Source organism: Tamandua tetradactyla, chromosome 3 (genome assembly GCF_023851605.1).
Source record: "Tamandua tetradactyla isolate mTamTet1 chromosome 3, mTamTet1.pri, whole genome shotgun sequence".
In the NCBI taxonomy this organism is placed as follows: domain Eukaryota; kingdom Metazoa; phylum Chordata; class Mammalia; order Pilosa; family Myrmecophagidae; genus Tamandua; species Tamandua tetradactyla.
Genome location: NC_135329.1, coordinates 128,739,796 through 128,760,532, shown reverse-complemented (window position 1 = coordinate 128,760,532; position 20,737 = coordinate 128,739,796). Strand labels below are relative to the sequence as shown.

The 20,737-nt window shown below is 34.4% G+C and overlaps 1 protein-coding gene across 9 annotated transcripts in view; it reads left to right on the top strand.

Moving 5' to 3' along the window:
- Positions 1–20,737, top strand: part of CCDC148 (coiled-coil domain containing 148) — a 354,676-nt gene that overhangs the window by 119,772 nt on the left and 214,167 nt on the right. For 6 of the 9 annotated variants that reach the window (XR_013172775.1, XM_077153903.1, XM_077153902.1 and 3 more), the window contains 5 exons: positions 2,046–2,128; positions 2,314–2,450; positions 6,409–6,504; positions 6,584–6,768; positions 18,767–18,905. Coding sequence is in view for 8 of the 9 variants with exons in the window: in XM_077153903.1 (XP_077010018.1) it covers positions 2,046–2,128; positions 2,314–2,450; positions 6,409–6,504; positions 6,584–6,768; positions 18,767–18,905 (640 nt within the window). In the remaining variant the exon portion in view is untranslated. Of the gene's footprint in view, positions 1–2,045; positions 2,129–2,313; positions 2,451–6,408; positions 6,505–6,583; positions 6,769–7,058; positions 7,256–18,766; positions 18,906–20,737 lie in introns of those variants that run through there. The other 3 variants (XM_077153901.1, XM_077153906.1, XM_077153907.1) reach the window with 3 other exon arrangements.

Here is a 20,737-nt window from a genome sequence, read left to right as displayed (position 1 = left end):
CTTCAAGGTTCACCCACATTTTTACATGTATCAAGACATTTTTGGAAATTCTGGGCCCCTTATCCCCCAGATACCTTTGATGATTAGCTTTTCCATTTCTGCAAAGCAGGTTGTTGGGATTTTGATTGAGATTGTGTTGAATCTGTAAATGAATTTGGATACAATTGACATCTTAACTATATTGAATTTTCCAATCCATGAACATGGAATGTCCTTCCATTTATTTAGGTCTTCTTTAATTTCTTTTGGCAATGTTTTGTGGTTTTCTGTGTGCAAGTTCTTTACATCCTAGGTTAGATTTGTTCCTCGATATTTGATTTTTTTGGTTGTTATTTGTGAATGGAATTTTTTCTTGATCTCTGCTTCCAATTTTTCATTGCTTATGTATAGAATTACTACTCATTTTTTTTGCAATAATTCTGCCTGGGGATTTATTTACAAAAAATATAATATTGTACATGCTACTTTCTCTTTTTAAATTGATTTAAAATTTTGTTTTTGTTGCAAAAATATAATACACACAAAAAGCAATAAATTTCAAAGCACACCACAACAATGAGCTATAGAACAGATTTCAGAGTTCGGTATGGGTTACGGTTTCACAATTTTAGTTTTTTCCTTTTGGCTGCCCCAAGACACTGGAGACTAAAAGAAATATCAATAAAATCTTTCAGGAGTCATACTCATTTGTTAAATCCTATCTTCTCTTATAATTCCACCTTCTCCTTTGATCTTCTTTTGTAATTATTTATTTTTTATTGATATATATTATATATCTACATACCATGTAATCATCCAAAATGTTCAATCATATAGCTGTGCATTTGGCCAAATGACTTTTTTTTGTATATATGTTATAGAACAGACTTCAGAGTTCGATATGGGTTACAATTCTACAATTTTAGGTTTTTACTTCTAGCTGCTTTAAGATACTGAAGATTAAAAGAAATATCAATGTGATGATTCAGCAATCATACTCATTTGTTAAACCCTACTTTCTCTGTATAACTCCACTATCACCTTTGATCTTTCTCCCACTCTTTAAGGGTATTTGGGGTATGCCCATTCTAAGTTTTTCATGTTGGAAGGGGTCATTGTTAATACAGGATGGGGGATGGCACTCGTCGAAGTTCTAGAGAGGCTGTTCTCTCTGTATTTCAGGACTATCTGGTCCGTGGATCCATCTGGAGGTTGTAGGTTTCTTGAAAGCTATCCTAGTGTACAGAACCTTTGTAGAATCTCATATAATGTCCTAGAAGACTCGCTACTCATTTTTGAGTATTGATTTTGCATCCCACCAGTTTGATGAAATTATTTATTAGCTCTAGGAGCTTTGTTGAGGATTTTTGGGAATTTTCTGTATGTAAGATCATATCTTCTGCAAGAGGGAAAGTTTTACTTCTTCCTTTCCTTTTAAGTGCTATGTTTTTGGTTAAACAGATCATTCTTGAAATAACTTCTGGTGTGACTCCACTAGTATGCACCCATCCTTCAGGTAATAGTTTCAAATTATAACTTCAAAATACTCCTGGCAAAAACTACATGCTGGAAAAATTGACCAGGCAATATCATCTGTAAAAGCATCTCTCCCCCTAACATATAAACATGAGCAAAACCCCAACTACACATAAGTGAATTGCTTTAGAAGATGATGTCACACATGTAAGATATAATACTAGTCTGCAATTAAAATGATAATTATGAAAATTATTAGGAATATCTAAAAATATTAGTTTTAAGAAGAAAAACAATATGAAATGCTAAAGTATGCTATAATTACAACCATGTATAATACACATGCATGTGTAGTAATGGCTAGAAAATAATAAACAAAATTAAAATAATTATAGCATTGAAGTGTTGTTATTGTTGAAATTTTATAATTTTATACAATTTTAATATTGTTGGAATTTACCACATGATTCGAATAAATGAACGGATGAACAAAACCACACAAGAGTGATTATTTCTACTAGTTATTTTTAAAACAAATATATATATATTCATGGCTATAAAAAAATTGATTAAGATAATGTGTATTTCAGATGTAAAATGGAATCTGAAATAAAATTCTTTCTCAATGAAGAAAACATTGGAAATGAATATCTTTCTGACCTTACAAGTTTTGGTGAGTTTTCCCATCCTGTATTTAAAGGGCGAAGAGGTTTGTTTGGAAGAACACATTTTTTAGTATTAAGTGCTATTTGTTTCTTTCCAAAGGAACTCCAAAATATAATTATACTCTGATTATCTGTTCTTGGAGAAAGTTAAAATACTGATTGGTTTCCTTGATTCACTTTTGTTTCACCATAGAACAAGAATTATCAGAACAATGGTGCACCTATCTTAAAAATGTGGTATATCCTATTCAGCAGTTGAGAGCAGATCTGAAATACAGACAGCATTCAAACCCTCAAATTGAGTTTGACTCAGTGAAAGTACTGGAAGAGGTCAGTATGTTACTTTTATTTTTGAAAATGTAATATTTCATTTTTGTCCCAGTTAGAATGGTTTTCAATAGAAAAGAAACATGTGTGTCTCGTATATTTAAATAGAAGGTACAGCAAATTCTGCCTTCTCAATATCTTAAATATATCCCCTAATCTCTCCAAGCACCCATACCCCTCACCTGGAATGTTACAGTGGGCTCATATCTGCTCTCCCTACTTTCAATCTTACACTTCCTCCCAATGCATTCTTTGCAAAATGTAAATCAGATCAAGTCATCCTCCTGCTATAGTTCCTTAGGGGTTCCTGCTGGCCCACAGATACTCCCTATACAACAGTCCCCCCTCCCCAGTTCTTCAATCTCATCTTCTACATGATAAACATGCCCCCTCCCCACAAGAGCTCAGAACCACTGGTGCTGGCATTCTTTGTATTCCTCATACATGCCAGGCTCATTACTGTTTCACGGCTTTTGCATTGGCTGTTTCCTCTGTCCTATTAATGGAGGAAACCTAGGTCAGTTAGGTCTCAGCTTTAATGGCCTCTTCTTAAACATCCAGGCCTGTCCTAACCACCCACGTAAGAGAAACCACAGTTATTTCCTATCACATCACCTTGTTTTTAACAATCTTCCTGGTACTTACGTATTTTTATCTAAGTAAATTGACTGCCTCCCCTAACTAGAGTGTAAGCTCCCTGAGCATAGTGGTGCTAGGTATAAAAACTACAAAACCAATGCCCAAGCAACTAAAATAATCAAACACCTAGGAATAAATTTCACCAAGGATGTAACAGACTTGTACACAGAAAATTACAAAACATTGCTAAAAGAAATCAAAGAAGACCTAAATAAATGGAAGGGTATTCCATGTTCATGGATTGGATGACTAAATATTGTTAAGATGTTAATTCTATCCAAAGCAATTTATAGGTTCAACACAATCCCAGTCAAAATTCCAACAGCCTTCTTTGCAAAAATGGAAAAGCTAGTCATCAAATTTCATAAGGAATTATAAGGGGCCCTAAATAGCGAAAGCCATCTTGAAAAAGAAAATAGTTGGAGGACTCACATTTCCTGATTTTTAAAGTTATTACAAATCTACATAGCACCGGCACAGGGACAGACATATAGATCAATGGAATTCCATATAGACAAATGGAATTGAATTGAGAGTTCAGAAATAATCCCTCACATAAATGACCAATCGATTTTTGACAGGAGTACCAAGTCCACTCAATGGAGAAGGAATAGTCCTGTGCTAGTTTGAAATTTTTATGTACCCCAGAAAATCCATGTTCTCTTAATCCTGATCCAAACTATAGGATGGAAACGTTGATTGGATTGTTTCCATGGATATGTGACACACCCAATTTTGTGTGAGACCTTTTGATTAGGTAGAGATGTGACTCTGCCCGTTCAAGGTGGGTCTTGATTAGTTTACTGGAGTCCTTTAAAAAGGAAAACATTTTGGAGAAACCTTAGTGCTTCAGAGTTGACAGAGACAGACGTTTAGAAATGCAGAAGCCCCAGGAGACACCAGGAGCTGAGAGAGCCAGCAGAAGCTAGATAGGAACCAGAAGTGACATAGACGCAGACATTTGGAGATGATTGGAGTGCTGAAGGCTATGCTTACAGTGCTGACAGAGGGAGTAGATGCCTAGACATGGATGTTTGGAGATGCAGAGCCCAGCAGATTTCACCATGTGCCTTCCCATGAGATTCTAAGCAAGCCAGAAGCAAGAAGGGTCCACAGTAGCTGAGAGTATTGGAAACCAGGAACTGGGAGAGGATGCAGACACCAGCCACATGTCCTCCCATCTGAGAAACATGGGCCTTTCTTGAGTCAAGATATCTCTCTCTGGATGTTTAGTTTGGACATTTTAAGGCATTAGAATTGTAAACTTGTAACTTAATAAACCCCCTTTATAAAAGCCAGCCAATTTCTGGTATATTGGATTCTGCTAGATTTAGCAAACTAAAACAATGGGAAAGAATAGTCACTTCAACAAATAGTGTTGGGAAACTGGATATTCATATGCAAAATAATGAAAATGGACCCCTACCTCATACCATATGCTAAAATTAACTCAAAATGCATCAAAAACTTAAATATAAGGACCAAAACTTAAAAACTCCTAGAAGAAAACATAGGGAAGCATCTTCAGGAACTTGTGTTTGGCTATGGTTTCTTAGAACTTTACACAAAAAGCATGAGTCACAAAAGAAAAAAAATAGATAAATGGGCCTTCATCAAAGTTTAAAACTTTTGCACATCAAAGAACTTCATCATGGAACTAATAAGACAACTTAGAGAATAGGAGAAAATATTAGGAAAGTACACATCCAATAAAGGTTTAATATTCATCATGTATAAAGAAACCCTACAACCCAACAACAAAAAGACAAATAACCCAATTTAAAAATGGACAAGAACTTGAATAGATATTTCTCTAATGACGATTTACATTTACAAACGGCCAAAAAGCACATGAAAAGATGCTCAACTTCATTAGCCTTCAGGAAAATGCTAGTCAAAATTACAATGAATACCATTTCATACCCACTAGAATGGCTACTATTTAAAAAAAGCTAAAGTACAGGAGTTAGGAAGTGAGAATGTTGGTGAAAATGTAAAATAGTGCAGCTGCTGTGGAAGATAGTTTGGTAGTTCCTTAGTAAGTCAAGTATAGAATTACCATATAACCCAGCAATTGGACTTCTAGGTATATACCTGAAAGAATTGAAATTAGGGACTTGAACAGATATTTGCACACCAAGTTCATAACAGCATTATTCACATTTGCCAAAAGATATAAGCAACCCAAGCATCCATCAACAGATGAATGGATAAACAAAATGTGGTATATGTGTACAATGGACCATTATTCAGCCATAAATGGAATGAAGTTGTGATACATGTGACAACACGGGTGAACCTTGAAGATGTCATGTTGAGTGAACTAAGCCAGATACAAAAGCCAAATGTTGTATGACCTCACTGATACGAAATAATAGCTGTATGAAATAATAATAAAAATAATAATTTGAGACTCTGTCTCAAATTCAGAGTCAGAAACTGGAATTCAGGTTACCAGGGGCCAAGATGTGTTTAAGAAATGGGAAGTTGATGCTTAATAGGTACATAATTTCTGTCAGGGGTGATGGAAAAGTTTTGATAGTTGATGGTGATGATAGTAGAACAGCATTATGAATGTAATTAACATCACTGAATTATATATTTGAATGTGGTTAAAAGGAGAGATTTTAGGTTGTATATGTATTACTAGAATAAAAAATTTCAAAAATCCCATTGGAACATACAACATTAACATGAACCCTAATGTAAACTATAGACTGTAGTTAATAGTATAATTATAGTGATATTGTTTAGCCAATTGTAATAAACGTACCACACTAATGCAAAGTATTAATAAGGAACACTGTGTGATGTGGTTATGGAACTCTGTATATTCTCTATGATTTTTCTATAAAACTACAACTTCTCTAATATAAAATAAAACAAACAGACAACCAAAAAGATCAATGCCCAGCAGTATACCTGGAGATTCAAGGCAAGGATGCAAGGGAAGGAAGGGGTGATCGCAGCAGAGACAATCTGATCAGCTCCCTGCCTTATGACAAACAAAATTCAAATTGGGTGCTGAAAGGCTATGGACTTGTGCTTCCCAGGCCCATTTTTGGATTAGCCATCTGGAAGCCCCACTGGAGGCACCTATCTAGTGAGCACCATCTGGCAGTGGCCATCTCTTGAACTCTCTTCCAGAGGTCCTTTCAATAAATTTTCTAATCTAATTTTTTAATCTAATTTTTCAACCTTTATTGGATTTTAAGAATGATTCCTGTGCTTTTAAGATATTTATTTTGTGTTTATATTTCATTCAAACTTGTTGAAGTGCAATAATTTGTACCATATAAAGGTTGTTCAAAATATCTTATAGGTTGACTTTGTGAAGAAACAACTGAAAGCCATTTTTGAAAGACTCAACCTAGAGCAACAGAAACTAGAAAATGATCTTTCAGACTGGAGTATGAAAGTAAGTGTGGTGCTGATAGTAATTAATTTATTAAATTGTCAATTATGTTAAATAAATTAATCATATATATTTTTTTCAGATACAAGGTCATTTTTCAGAAGGAAAAAGTAACCCTCTTAGGAAACTGCCCATAGAATTAGAAACTTTGGAATGCCCATACCCTGATCTGAAATCTTCAATCCTTAATGAGTTCTGGAACCTTACAGAGAAATATCAAAAGAAGCTTCAAGATGTTGATCTGCAGTTAGAAGACACATACAGGTGGTGATAAAATAACTTGAATCCTATAGGTTTTTGCAGCTAATTTAATTTTTATTAGGGATTGCTATAATTTCTGGTTTGTTGTTTCACAGTTACTATGTAAGTGGAATACAGTCAATCAGTAAATGTTTAGATTGACTATTTGTTAATGGAGATAATATGTTCCAAAATAATTTCTCTGAAATAATAGGTTTTAAGATTTTACAAGGTTAAACATTTTGAAAATGCGTTTCTCATTGACCCCTTTACTGCTCAGGTTAGAAATTGTTTTCAAATATGAATTTTTGTTTCAGGATATGAAGTTCCTCTTCCTCTGATCAGCTCTATTAGTTGATTACAATGGAAAACGTGCACATGGAATTGTTACTTGCAGTACACTGTGATTTTGTCCTATGCCAAGCATAGGGTATATTTAACAAAAGTTTTTAAACTTTCTCATAGATGTTAATGTACAAGAGTATATATTAAGTGGCAAATATAATGATAAGTGATTAAAAGTCTGGAGGGCAGTTTGGTACCTAAGTATTACCAAATTATCCTCCAGAAAATTGAAAACGTTTTATACATTCACCAAGAGAGTTTTGGAGTGCTCATTTTCTCATATTTTTGACAACTTTGTTATTAATTTTAAAAATCTTTTTTTGTTTTCTATATTATTAAAAGTTATATTTTACAAGTGAAGAAATGAATTTGAATTATTTATTAGTGAGTTTGAAAATTATTCCATATGTTTACTGGCTACCTTTTGGTTATTGCTTACCATATTCTCTGATTATTTTTATGTTGGAGTGTAGATTATTGATTTAAATGAACTTTTTATGTATTGAGGACAGAAACTTTTTAAATACCTCTTTCAGTATGCTTGTCCAGTCTTTCATTTGGCTTATAAAATAATCAAATATGCTGTTCTTTCCTATTACAGTTTTTTACTTTGGTGTCATACATGAAAAGATTTCATTTAGCTTTTGTGGGAAACATTTCTAAATTATTGAAATATAAACACTGAAATTCTTTTCCAGTCTTTAGAAGGCATTAAACAAGATTTCACCTTTTTTCCCTTCCTAAAAACATTGGTAGCTTTGATACAATTTTTGAAGAAAGTTGATAGTTTGCAAACAGGTGTCTAAATTAAGTTTCCTCTTTCATTAGATATTAATTTACCATGTATACTGAATGCAAGAATAAAGGATAAGAAGTGAAAGGTGAAACAATTACTTCTTGTATCTAGGGCTTTTTATCACTTGCTTCATCTTTTGGACATGATGATCAGAGCACTGAGTATTGCTATCATGTGAATATCACGTGTCTTATTCATTTTCTCTTTATTTTTCATTATTAATCTATGCATCTTAGGTCTATCACTGTCCTTAATTGAAAATTTTACCAAAAGGGAAATAAATCTATGCATAATTTTCATAATAAAGGTGATTTTTCCTTTGTTTCAAAGTAAAGAATATACTTTTTTTTTCCGACTTAAATGAGACAAGTATCCCTGGCTGCTACAAAGAGTACAGCAGTCAGCAATAGATAAAAAACGACTTTATTTTAAGCATGGGGAACAATAACATAGCTCTGAGCAGTTATACTATAGTCTAAATCCTGCTTGTGAATGTATTCTATTGAAAAAAAAGATGAAACAGATAAAATCCTACATCAGAAGCCAGCACACAAGAAATAGAGTGGCCTCACAAATTATTTCTTTTAAAAATGTTTGAAATAAACAAATACTTGTGTATGTGACTGTTCCTGGGAGAATACATGTGAGAAGAAAGAGAGGGAAAAAGCAGAATAAATAGCTAACATTAGCTTACTTGATGAGATCACAGCAAGTTAGAACTTTGGAAGCCTGAATTTCCAGGTAGCATTTTCCTCTGGAAATGTAGTCTCAGAACTGTTGAAAGTCCAATGCCTGGACATGTCCAGACTCAGATTCCAAATTCCTGGTCTGGTCTTGTTGTGTATCAAGGGTGGTTAATAAAGGGAGAAGTTCTCAGAAACAGCAGCATAATTATTTAATCATCCATTGTTCACTTGGTCACATCAGATGGATGACTCACTCAACCAGCATCCTGGGTCACTGCAATTCCCATTTTCTCTCAGCACTTTCCAACATGGATTGTCCAATCTAGCTTTGGGATTTATATTGTTGGAGGATAATTGTTGTGAAGGATGATTTTATTTTTGTCACTTATCTTTAGCAGCTTTTTCTTAAAATAAATCACCATTGAGAATACTTCATTACTTTATGGCTTAATACTCTTTCTTGACCACAGACCATATTTGTTGTTTGTTCACTCTACTTTGGATTTACTATGGGAATAAAATACACCTTAAATTCTCTTGGCTATTGAGAAATGCCTTTTATCGCATGGAAAAATAGGTCCACATTCTTTAGAATACTCTAAAAACTAGTCTTAAAGCTTTCCTTTACGTAATTAATACTCAGTCTGAATACTTATTTCTATGTTGTGTTTGCTAAATGTATTTGTGAAAAGTTTATTTAGACAGTAGCTAATATGTTTAGTTCAACAGTCTTGTTACTATCACCGCAGGCTATACTTGCCTTCTTGAATAAATTGCTTCAGATAGTTACAGTATAGGTACACTGTATAGTCTCTATACATGAGATTACATTTTCAATACTCTAGGAGACTTCAAAAAATCTGGATTTTACAGGATGAAATGCAGAATCATTCATGAGGGGTTTCTATCCTTCAATGGATATGAATCAAATTAATCTTGAGTAAATCAGATTGGAGAAAGTGAAACAGTACCTTGAAAGATTTTTTTTAGGACAATTGGCGTTTTATAAAAATCTGGATAATGTCTATAGAATTTGTTATTAAAATAATATGTATAGCTAAAAGCAAATAAGCAAAGTCAACATTAAGGTTTTTATGGAGAAGATTGTCAAGTTTTGACATGAGAAGAATTATAATGCCTATTTTATATATCAAATCAATTGTTCATAACAAATTTCCTCTGCTCCTTAAAACTACAGGCAAATCATACCTTTTGGAGGAAATTATATCAATAGAATGGACACTATGGAGAACCAGTAATGTAAGAAATCATATTTACTGCAGTCACAGGTTTATGTTTATTTGCTCTATAAAGAAAACCTAACCATATTGTTAATGTCTAAAAAGTAGCAAACTGAGAAAAAGAACCATCACTCTTCTAATCTATTATAATTTCTTAATGATTGTTGGCAGTTTGCTTGAGGTGATATAGCATTTTCATGCAGCAATTAGAATTTCAGAAGGCCTCATGAAGGTTAATTAAATTTTCCTAATACCATCCCAAAGAAGCAGGCCAGTTTGTTTATTTCTGTTTTAAGAAATAAAGACTGACTTACAAAGTCAAAACAAGGCAAACATTTTCAATGCTATTGCACTTAAGAATGTTTTTGCCCCTAACAATGTCCATTCATGAAGTGAAGAATAAAATGGTGACGTGTAGGCAGATTTTGGCTCAATATAAGGAATTTTTGGTCAAAATTAGAGAAAATAATATATTTGCAGGTACTCTTTCTTCACTGATTCTACTTATTCGAATTCGAAGTATTTTTGTTGTTATTTCATTTTCTTCTTAAAAATGGCCTTTGGTGTCTAACAGCTATCTTTCCCTAGTCAGCTGAGGAGAATTACTTTAATACTGGTATCTGGCCATAGTTGATCTGCATCTCTTTTATCTCTGCATCCCTTCGTAGTATTTTCCTTCCAAAGCAATATTAGGATGTTACCACTTAAGAGTCATTTTTCTTCTCTTCAGTTAGCTATCAGTTAAGATGTCTTTAGCTGTTAAGTAACAGAATACTCAAAGTAACTTGAACAATCAAGACATTTCTTATCTTACTTAACAAGAACTTGAAAGGTAGAGAAGTCCAAGAACAGTGTAGTCTAGTTTTCTGTACTCTCTTGCCCTGCCTTCCTGTGGGGTAGGTTACTTCCTGCCAGGTGTTCCACCTAACAACATCCAGAAGCAGAAAAGGAACTTTTCATGTTGGAACTCTTTTTTAAGAACTAGAACACCTTTGCCCCAGAAGACTTCTTACATTTTATGGGCCAGAATTGGGTCTCTTACCAATGCCTATGCCAAACACTGGGTAGAGGAAGAGAACACTTGTAAATGGCTGAAAGTAAACTAAGATTCACTTCCAGGGTGGGAGCTGGGGCCTACCCTTCTCGAAACAGGGTGCCAATGGAGGATGGTTGATCCTGCCTAAAATCAGGATTATGATGGGCAGAAGGCAAGGATAGTGGTAATATCTGCTATAAGTACCTTTTCCTTACACTTCTTATGATGAATATAATGATTTAAAATCTAGCATATGGAGTGGTTGAGCCTTACAATGTTACTTTTTTTTTAATTAAAAAAAATTTTTTAAATACCGAAAAACACCAAACAAACTCAAACATTCTTATTTTGATCATTCCGTTCTACATATATAATCAGTAATTTACAATATCATCACATAGTTGCATATTCATCATCATGATCATTTCTGGGAACATTTGCACCTATTCAGAAAAAGAAATAAAATGAAAACAGAAAAAAATTTATACATACCATACCCCTTACCCCTCCCTTTCATTGTTCACTACCATTTCAAACTAAATTTATTTTAACATTTGTTCCCCCTATTATTTATTTTTATTCCATATGTTCTACCCATCTGTTGACAAGGTAGATAAAAGGAGCATCAGACACAAAGTTTTCACAATCACACAGTCACATTGTGAAAGCTATATCATTATACAATCATCTTCAAGAAACGTGGCTCCTGGAACACAGCTCTACGTTTTCAGGCAGTTCCCTCCAGTCTCTCCATTACATCTTGAATAGAAAGGTGATATCTTCTTAATGCATAAGAATAACCTCCAGGATAACCTCTCGACTCTGTTTGGAATCTCTCAGCCATTGACACTTTGTCTCATTTCATTCCTCCCCCGTTTGGTCGAGAAGTTTTTCTCAATCCCTTGATGCTGGGTCTCAGCTCATTCTAGAGTTTTTCTCAATCCTTTGATGCTGAGTCTCAGCTCATTCTAGGATTTTTGTCCCACGTTGCCAGGAAGGTCCACACCCCTGGGAGTCATGTCCCACGTAGACAGGGGAAGGGTGGTGATTTTGCTTGTTGTGTTGGCTGGAGAGAGAGGCCACATCTGAACAACAAAAGAGGTTCTTTTGGGGTGACTCTTATGCTTAATTTTAAGTGAACTTGACCTATCCTTTGTGGGATTAAGTTTCATATGAACAAATTCCAAGACTGGGGGCTCAGCCTATAGCTTTGGTTGTCTACACTGCTTATGAGAATGTCAAGAATTCAATTTGGGGAAGTTGAATATACCCCCTTTCTCACCATTCCCCAAAGGGGACTTTGCAAATACTTTTTTATTCAATATTTAAATCATACAATGTTACTTTTAACAGGCATTTTAATTTCAATCATATTATCCCCAACTGTCATTAGGAATTATATCACCTCTTGAAACTAGTCGTGGACATAGGTAACAAAGGGTGGTTTAGGAGGCTTGTCATCACCCCAGATACTCTACCAAAAACAAAACACATACATTCCAAGTAAAAATTGAACTTTCTTTACAAGCATCCTAAAAAGAAATCTAAATAAAAACAATGTACTTGCTATGAAAATGCAACTTCCAAATAAGTCCCCTAACCTCTTCCAACTCATTCCTTATGCCTTCTATAAGAAATTCTGGAATCATCACTTTTAGAACACTGTCATATTTTCATTTTACTGTCTACCTTTCAGAAGAATGAGACCTTGGATGCAAATTCTGGCTTTACTCTGTGGGATATTTTTTTATTCTTCTACAATCCAATGGATTTTGTACATGTTCTTGAGAGCCCATTTTATCAAGGTTGTCAGGTTTCTGCTCAGTAGCCAGACTTGGTGGAGCCTGGTAACTCTTGAAGTGAGAACTGGTAAACAGGAATGATCTCCAGGGAAAGAGAATGCACATAACCAACAAAATCCAAAGAACACATTCTGCCGCTCAGAAATGGGTCTGGGGCCAGGGATTTCCCTGTGTAATTCAATCTGAAAATTAAATATGGATTTATATTTGGACAATGGGTGAGATGAGAATTTTAGGAACCAGACTGATTAACTTGGGGCTTTGGATGGGTCTGGCTCAGGAACACAGCATTGAAAAGTAGAGTTGTATTTACAGAGGGTCAGACCCTCTGTAAATCAGAGGGGATTTTGATTTAGTCAGACAAGGGGATTGTGTCAGAGGTATGTTTATCCATATTAATTCATCAATGGGTTACTGTAATCCTGCTTCTTAGTGGAGGAGCACAAGGTGTTTCCTGACACTGTACACTTTAAGAGACAAGAGTTTTTCCTTTGGCCAGATCCACTATATGGTTATTTGCCAATTTCAAGGCAGTCATCAGATGCTTATCAACTGACTTCAAGAGGCACTAATTACCATTTTTGTTTGAAAAGCTTCCTTCACTCTGATAAAGTATAAAACAGCTCTCAGTTTGTAAACAGTGTTCAATTTCATAGACTTATTTCCATTGTTAAAATACTACTGCTATCCTTACGTATCTTGTTTGCCACTGTTACCTTCTATCCAAAGGTATTTTGGTGTCATGAAACCAAACCTAAGAGAAGTGGTTTAAATAGGACTCTGATGATAACTGGTAGCTAAATTAACTTCAAGTAGATTTAGGATCTTTGAAATGATTCAAACAAGTAGCACTGAGGGAGACATTTACCTGTGGTAAGGTTGAATTTTCACTGTTCCATCATCTTTCTTTTCTGAATTACCTGTTTTATCTCATTTCCTGAGAAATCATAATGATAGACTATTTATGGGCTTCAGTGTTTAGGGACAAGGAATGGGAGTTGGAAGGTAATTTGTAAATTTCCCTGTGTGTTAGAAGTGCTTAATAAACCTTCAAAATGTAAAATCTTGGTGTGTTATGATAATGCTGAAAGTTGTAAAGCATTTTAAATGAGAAAATTTGGATGGACAAAAAAGAAACAGAAATTGCAGAGCCCTGCCATGGATCTTTTGCCTGATGATATTTAAAAATTGCAAAAGTATGACATGATTTTAAAGTTTTCTTTAAAATTATAGTCATTGTTAACATTCAGAAAGTATGTTAAGAAATCAGAATATTTTTCAGTATCTGTTCAACTTAGATAATTCTGTCATAATCATCAGCAAACAGTGAAATTAGACAAGAAATTTGTAAGGGAAAGTTATTCAGCTATTTTAGGTAAATTTTTCTGTATAATGAAAAGATGAATGATTGATTAATAAAGATAAAAATCAGATTTGAATTTAGAAATGCAGATACATTGAATTTAATTTTATTGTAGAGGTCAAAAGATCATGTTTCTAGGAAATGGCTACTTTGTCCTTGTAAAGAGATTATTTTATTTGAATAGTCTTCTTAGATTTTTACTATCCATGAGGTTCAATATAACTATGTTGATGGGATTTTGTTGCCTCATGAGCAGCATTTCTAATGAAGATGTATGACTGTGCTATTAGTATTACCGATGGGAATATTTGTCTCCAGGGCTAAGCCTACAGCTCTGGAAAGTGCTCTAAATAATCTAAAAATATTAATATTGTGGGTATTTACATATTTCTTTTAAATATGTTTGTCATTTTGATTCTTCATGTTCTAGAAAAATAACTTCCAGTTAGTATAATTGTGGTAATTGGAAAAAGCTGTTGGGATGTGAGGCTCCTAAAATCAACAAGAAGGGCAAAATGGATGTGATCGCTAGTCACAGTGTACTTGCTTTGAAATATCTGATTTTAATGTTATACCATCATTTCATATGTTTAAGTGGTTTCTTGGCTTCAATGTTGTCACTAAAATGGCACCTAATTAATACATTCACGCAATGTTTAAAAATGCACTGAGTGCCACAAATTCTCCTGCTGATATATTTATTTATAGCAATATACATTGCTTAATGTGTGCTTCTATTCAAAAAGCATTTTAATAAATGTTTGCTATTTGCACTTTCATTTTGAGAACAGCCACAATCTAGTACCACAACTTAGTATGAAATATCATCAAAATAATTAGTTTCAAAGTAATTCTTCATTTACCAAAGGATTTAGATTTTTTTTTGAAAATTATGGTAAAGATTGCTCGTAGATTATCCTAGGTTAGGTTCTGTAGAAGGAAAACCACAATAGAAATTCCTGGAACATGTTATTTATTGGAAGATGCTCTTCAGGAGAAGGGGATTGAGGGAAGCAGGAATAGGGCAAGGAAAAATAGCTAAGCAAGGGGGTGGTCTCTGGAGATTTGCTACAGTCTGATCACGTAGTGAAACTCTGGAGCACAAATGATACCACAGAGTTTGTCCCATCTTGAGGCAACTGGGCTGGGCATCTGAACCCCAGTGTCAGCCAGTAATTGGCTGTGGTTCACCTTTGAAAGGGGGCAGGATAAAACTTCCTGGGTAAAGCAGTTCCTAATTGGCCCAGGGCAATTCTTCAGAGAAGGGGGTGGCATCTATTGGTTTGTCAACCAAGACTGTGTAGCTTGGTGAGTGGAATACCTGCTGGTAAAGGAGATCTGAGTGATGCCCCAACACTATCCATTACATAAATAAGTGACAATTTAAAATAATAGAAAATTTGTTGGACCTAGAGTCTGTCACTTCCCCCTCTGCAGCATATACAACATATATACATTTATAATCACATGTTCAAATCCCTTTGATTATAAATTATAGATATGTGGACACAGACTTCAAGTCTATACTCTTTTTGTTGCTTGCAGTGTGGAATAGAGAATTCATCTGCTATCATAATGAACTCATATTACTGTGAATGAATAGGGGTTCCTTGAGAGAGGACCTGAGATATGGTCCATAAAGACTTTTAACATTTAACTTTTTTTCAAAAAAATTCTTTAGTTTTTAGAGCAGTTGCAGATTTACAGAAAAAGCATGCAGAAAGTACAGAGCTTCCACATACCCCACACATGCAGCTTTCCCTATTAACATTTTGCTTTAGTGAGGTACACTTGTTACAAATGATGTACCAGTATTATTATAGTTATGTAACTATATTATTATAGTTATATCAACTAAAGTCCCTAGTTTACATTAGGGTTCACTCTTTGTATTATTCAGCTCTATGGGTTTTACTTAAAATTTTTATTGTGTAAACCTAAATACAACCTCAATTTCACCTTTTAACCACACTCATATAGATGATTCAGTGTTATTAATTACATTCACACTACTGTGCCACCATCACCACCACCTATTACCAAAACTTTTCCATCACCCCAAACAGAAACTCTGGATCTATTAAGTATTATCTCCCCATTTCCCACCCCCACTCCTGCCCCCGGTAGCCTGTATTCTGGTTTCTGACTCTATGATTTTGTTTATTCTGATTATTTAACATATACTGATAAATTTAAATTTATCAGTATATTAAATTCTGATTATTTAACATTTGAGGTTATACAATATGTTTCTCTTTGTGTTTGGCTTATTTCACTTAACATAATGTTTTCAAGCTTCCTCCTCAGAACTGCATTCCTTTTTATAGCTGGATAATATTCTACTGTATAAATACACACACACACACACACACACATACACCACATTCTGTTAATGATGGTGATTTAAATGCCAAGTACCCCAGGCAAGCTTTCTTCCCTGATTAATTACACTATTTGAAATGATTTGTTTCAGAAACCTTGATCTATACATGTTGCTTTAATTTCCAGACTGCTTAAATAAATATCATGCAGTGGGTTGACTTAACAGTAAATTTATTGGTTCACCATTTCAGAAACTAGAGACTTCCTCCCTCTTGAGGTCAATATCTCCTGGCAAGGAATCTTTGGGATTTCTTGGCTTTTCCATCACATGGAAATGCATGTGACAGCATCTTCCCATTTCTCTTCTCGTTCTGTTGACTTCCAGCCTTTTACTTTCCAGGGCTTTCTTTCTGTGTCCAATTTCCTTTGCTTATAAAGACTTCAGCCATATTGGATTAAAGCCCACACTCATTCAATTTGGGCACCCATTAACTAATAACATCTTCAAGCATCTTATTTACAAATGGATTCACATCGACAGTACCAGGGGTTGAGACCTGAACATGTCTTTTGTGGGGGACATGATTCAATCCCCAACACATGCATACCTGATTCAGTTGGGACCAAAACCCTTGGTGTGTTCAATGAATAAATCCAACTAAAATTCTTTCTCTGCAATTGATTATTATGTCATACTCAAGAACTTTAGAGTATTCTTCTTCCTGGTTGTGGCAGCTTTGAGTTGTATATTCCAGAAAAACTTAATCCATTCCTGTGAGTGTGGACCGATTGTAAATAAGATTTCTTCAAGATGTTACTTCAGTTAAGGTAGGGACCAGTGAGTCAGGTTAGGTTTTAATCTGAATTACTGGAATCCTTTATAAGCAGATGAAAGACAGGGAGAAAGCCATAGGAAGCAGCCAGAAGTTAGAAGTCAGTGGAACCCAGAAGAGAAGGGAGAAGCCAAGAGAGGCCACCATGTTAATTGCCATGTGATATAGAAAAGCCAAGGACCAATGATCTCTGACAATTAGCCCCAGAATGCCACAGTCTTCTGGGAGAAAGCATCCTCTTGATGACTTCTTGATTTTGAATTTCTCCTAGCCTAAAAATTGTAATCTCATACCTATTGCATGGTATTTGCTTTAGCTGCCAGGATACTAAGACACTGACAAACCATTCCATCACAACTCCCTCCCTTATCCTCCAACCTCTTCCCTAACCCTCTTTTCCCTACTATTATATAGTTGGTAGGGAGGATTCTCTCCTTTGAAAAATAATTTTTATCTTTCTTGCTACTTCCAGAAAAATGAAATAGTTTCTAGAAACTAAGTAACCTTGTATAAGGACAGAGAAATTCCCATTAGTATCTGATTTAAAGAGTGTTTTATTCTGTTGTCAACTGTCACATATTTTTCAGGGGCATAGAAGACATATTATGAGTAATTTTTGAATTGAACAATTAACTTTACACTTGATTTTAGCCGAAAGGCTGAGAAGTGATTCACTATTAATCTTAATGTGAAAGACCACTGATATAGTAGAAGTAAACAATAGCAAGTTTCCATCTTGGATCAAAAAAATAGTTGTTGCTAATAATATTCCTTCTGATTGCAACTGTATTTGATTATTCTAATTTATTAAATGGAATGAATAATAATATGCAAATAAACTCGGAATACAAAGAAAATATATTAATTCAGTTTAGAGTTCAAGCTGATATTACAATTTTTTCACTCTTATTAAGGCTATTCTAATACATATCTTTTTTACAACACAAGACCAGTGACTAGGAGTATTCTGAAATTTAAAAAGACCCTTTGGAAGCATGGAGGACACGATTGTTGGGAAGGTGACTCCAAGGGAGCCTATTTACAAATGGATTTCTTTAATGATATTAAATTCAACTACCAATATCTAGTTTTACCTCTACCAACCAAGAATTCAAGAGGATAAAGTTAAAAGATAATTTTAGACTTGTTATTACTCAAACCTTAAATGAATGCTTTCCTCAGACTTAATTTTTGTTGAATAAATAAGATTCATTTTTAATCTGTATGTGTAATGATTTATTTTCCAAATTTTGTTTATTTCATCCATTGATCATGATGTTTAAAATATTGCTTCGGCAAAATAAAATTAAAATTTTAAAAATAGTATGTCTAATTGTCAAATTTCTTCAAATTATACCTGGGATTCATGGCAAGACCAAATAAGGGATTGAAAGAACCTATTATATTTATTAGAATTTTCTGTATACCCAATATTTTCCTATATCCAATATCAAATTTTGTTAATGTATTTAAAAGCCCATACAACTTCATTTTGCATAATTATCGCTTACTAATAGCTTGAGCAATTTAAAGTCCTTCAAGCTCCCACAATTGCTCAATAATATTTTGTGATTTTTTTTTTTTTTTTTTTTTGCTTCCAGCAACTTCCATTTAAATAAAGAAGAACACTGGATTTACCAGGCTATTTTAGATCAGTATCCGAGAGATCTCATTGGTAGAAGGACTCTGTATCTGGACATGTTACAAAGATATTTTCCTCACAAATCTAGGTATGATCTGGTAAGTATTAGACCCTGTAAATTGCAAGTTAAATTGCTTTAGTGATTAATAACTATAAAGCAAAAAATATGTATTTTTAAATTGTGTTCTAAAAGTTATTTTTTCCAAGGCTATAGAAAATAATGGAGTTATAGGCTGAAAGTCTGTGCAGATCATATTTTGAGTCTGATTAGTCCATATGAAGGTAGGAGACTCCTGTGGCAACATTTATTTAATCCTCCTGTGCCTAGTAGCCCTAAAGGTCTTTCCAGTGGCTCCCGAAATTGCTCTGCTACTGTTTGACTCTCAGGTGCCCAGACAGTCACCTGCCCACCCTCAGAGGGCCCCTGGGGTTCCCTAAAAGTGGGGTGTCTGTTCCCCCATCCATGCAGCCTTCCATACCTTAGTCTGAGTGCTCCTCTCCCTGACTCCTCTTCTCACACACACACACATACACATACACACACAGACATTTTTAAGGCAGGCCAGAGGCTGGAAATTCCAGTGAAAGTGATGTTGAATTATTGAATTTGAATTCCTTAGGCTGGAAACTCAGCAAGGATTGAAGGGTATAGGCCTTGAGGCAGAATTTCTTCTGATCCCTGGAACTCTCAGTTCTTGCTTTTAAGACTTCCAACTGATTGGATAAGGAAACCATATTATGGAGGGTATTCTTCTTTACTTAAAGTCAACTGGTGGATGCTAGTCCCATCGTGTACTTAATATCCTCACAGGAACAGTCAGGCCAGTGTGTGCTTAACCAAACACCTGGACAACATAACCTTCCCAAATTGAGACAGAAAATTAACCATCACAGTGAGTAACAGTGCTAATGTGTATAGTTGTTACAGTATGTTAGTCATGTATAACTCCTTTAAAACACACAATGGTTGAGAGAAGTACTATTATTATCCTTACTTTGCAGATGAGGAAGTTGAAGCAAAGACCACACAGCTGTACATCACCCTATTCCATCTCTACCTTTCCTTTTATAACAGCTACTTTTTATATAAGAAAAATATTTGTAATAAATATGTCCCTCAGGATTTTCAAAAGTTCTTAATTTATTCAATTAGATCTCTTTCTTTTTATCCCTGTTGATTCTATTTGCTTCTATTACCAGCTAACATTTTTAACTCCATAGATTTTTGTATTTTTCAACTATTAATATAATTAAAGATCTTTACATTTACTTCTTGCAGGAAATTGATCAGTATGCATTTGTGTGATGTATGCTTGATTTCTTAATTTTTGATAGGTGTTAAGTTTATTTTTGCCTTTATGGAACAAAGCTAAGAAGCTTACAGAACAGATTTTAGTAGCTGATATTTGATTTAAGTCAGGTCATAGTCTATTTCATCATGTACATAATTAGTCATACATAAAGAATTATTTTAGGTAGGACCTACCTTATCCTTTTGCTAGGCTTTTTGTCACACCACTTAGGGGTTAAAAAATATATTGAACACAGAGGCTGGGTCTACACTGGCAAAAAGAATTATGGTCATTATCAATATGGTGATGTAAGACATCATCTGAAAAACCTCCACAGAGATACAGTGAATGAAAGGACAAACCCCACTTGTTCAGAACTCTGGAGGATGGTAGAGACTGGAGAAGAACTCCACAAATGCTGAATAGATGAAAGAGGAAAATATCAGGTAGGAAAAAAATGTGTGTGTTTAAAGAAGAATTTGAAAGTATAAACAAAAACATAACAAAATATATGGAGATGAAAGGCATAATAGTACAGATTAAAAATATACTGCAGGTATACAATAGTAAATCTGAGCAATCAGAAGAATCAGCAAATTAGAAGACAGGAGAACCAAAATCATATAGTCAGAAGAACA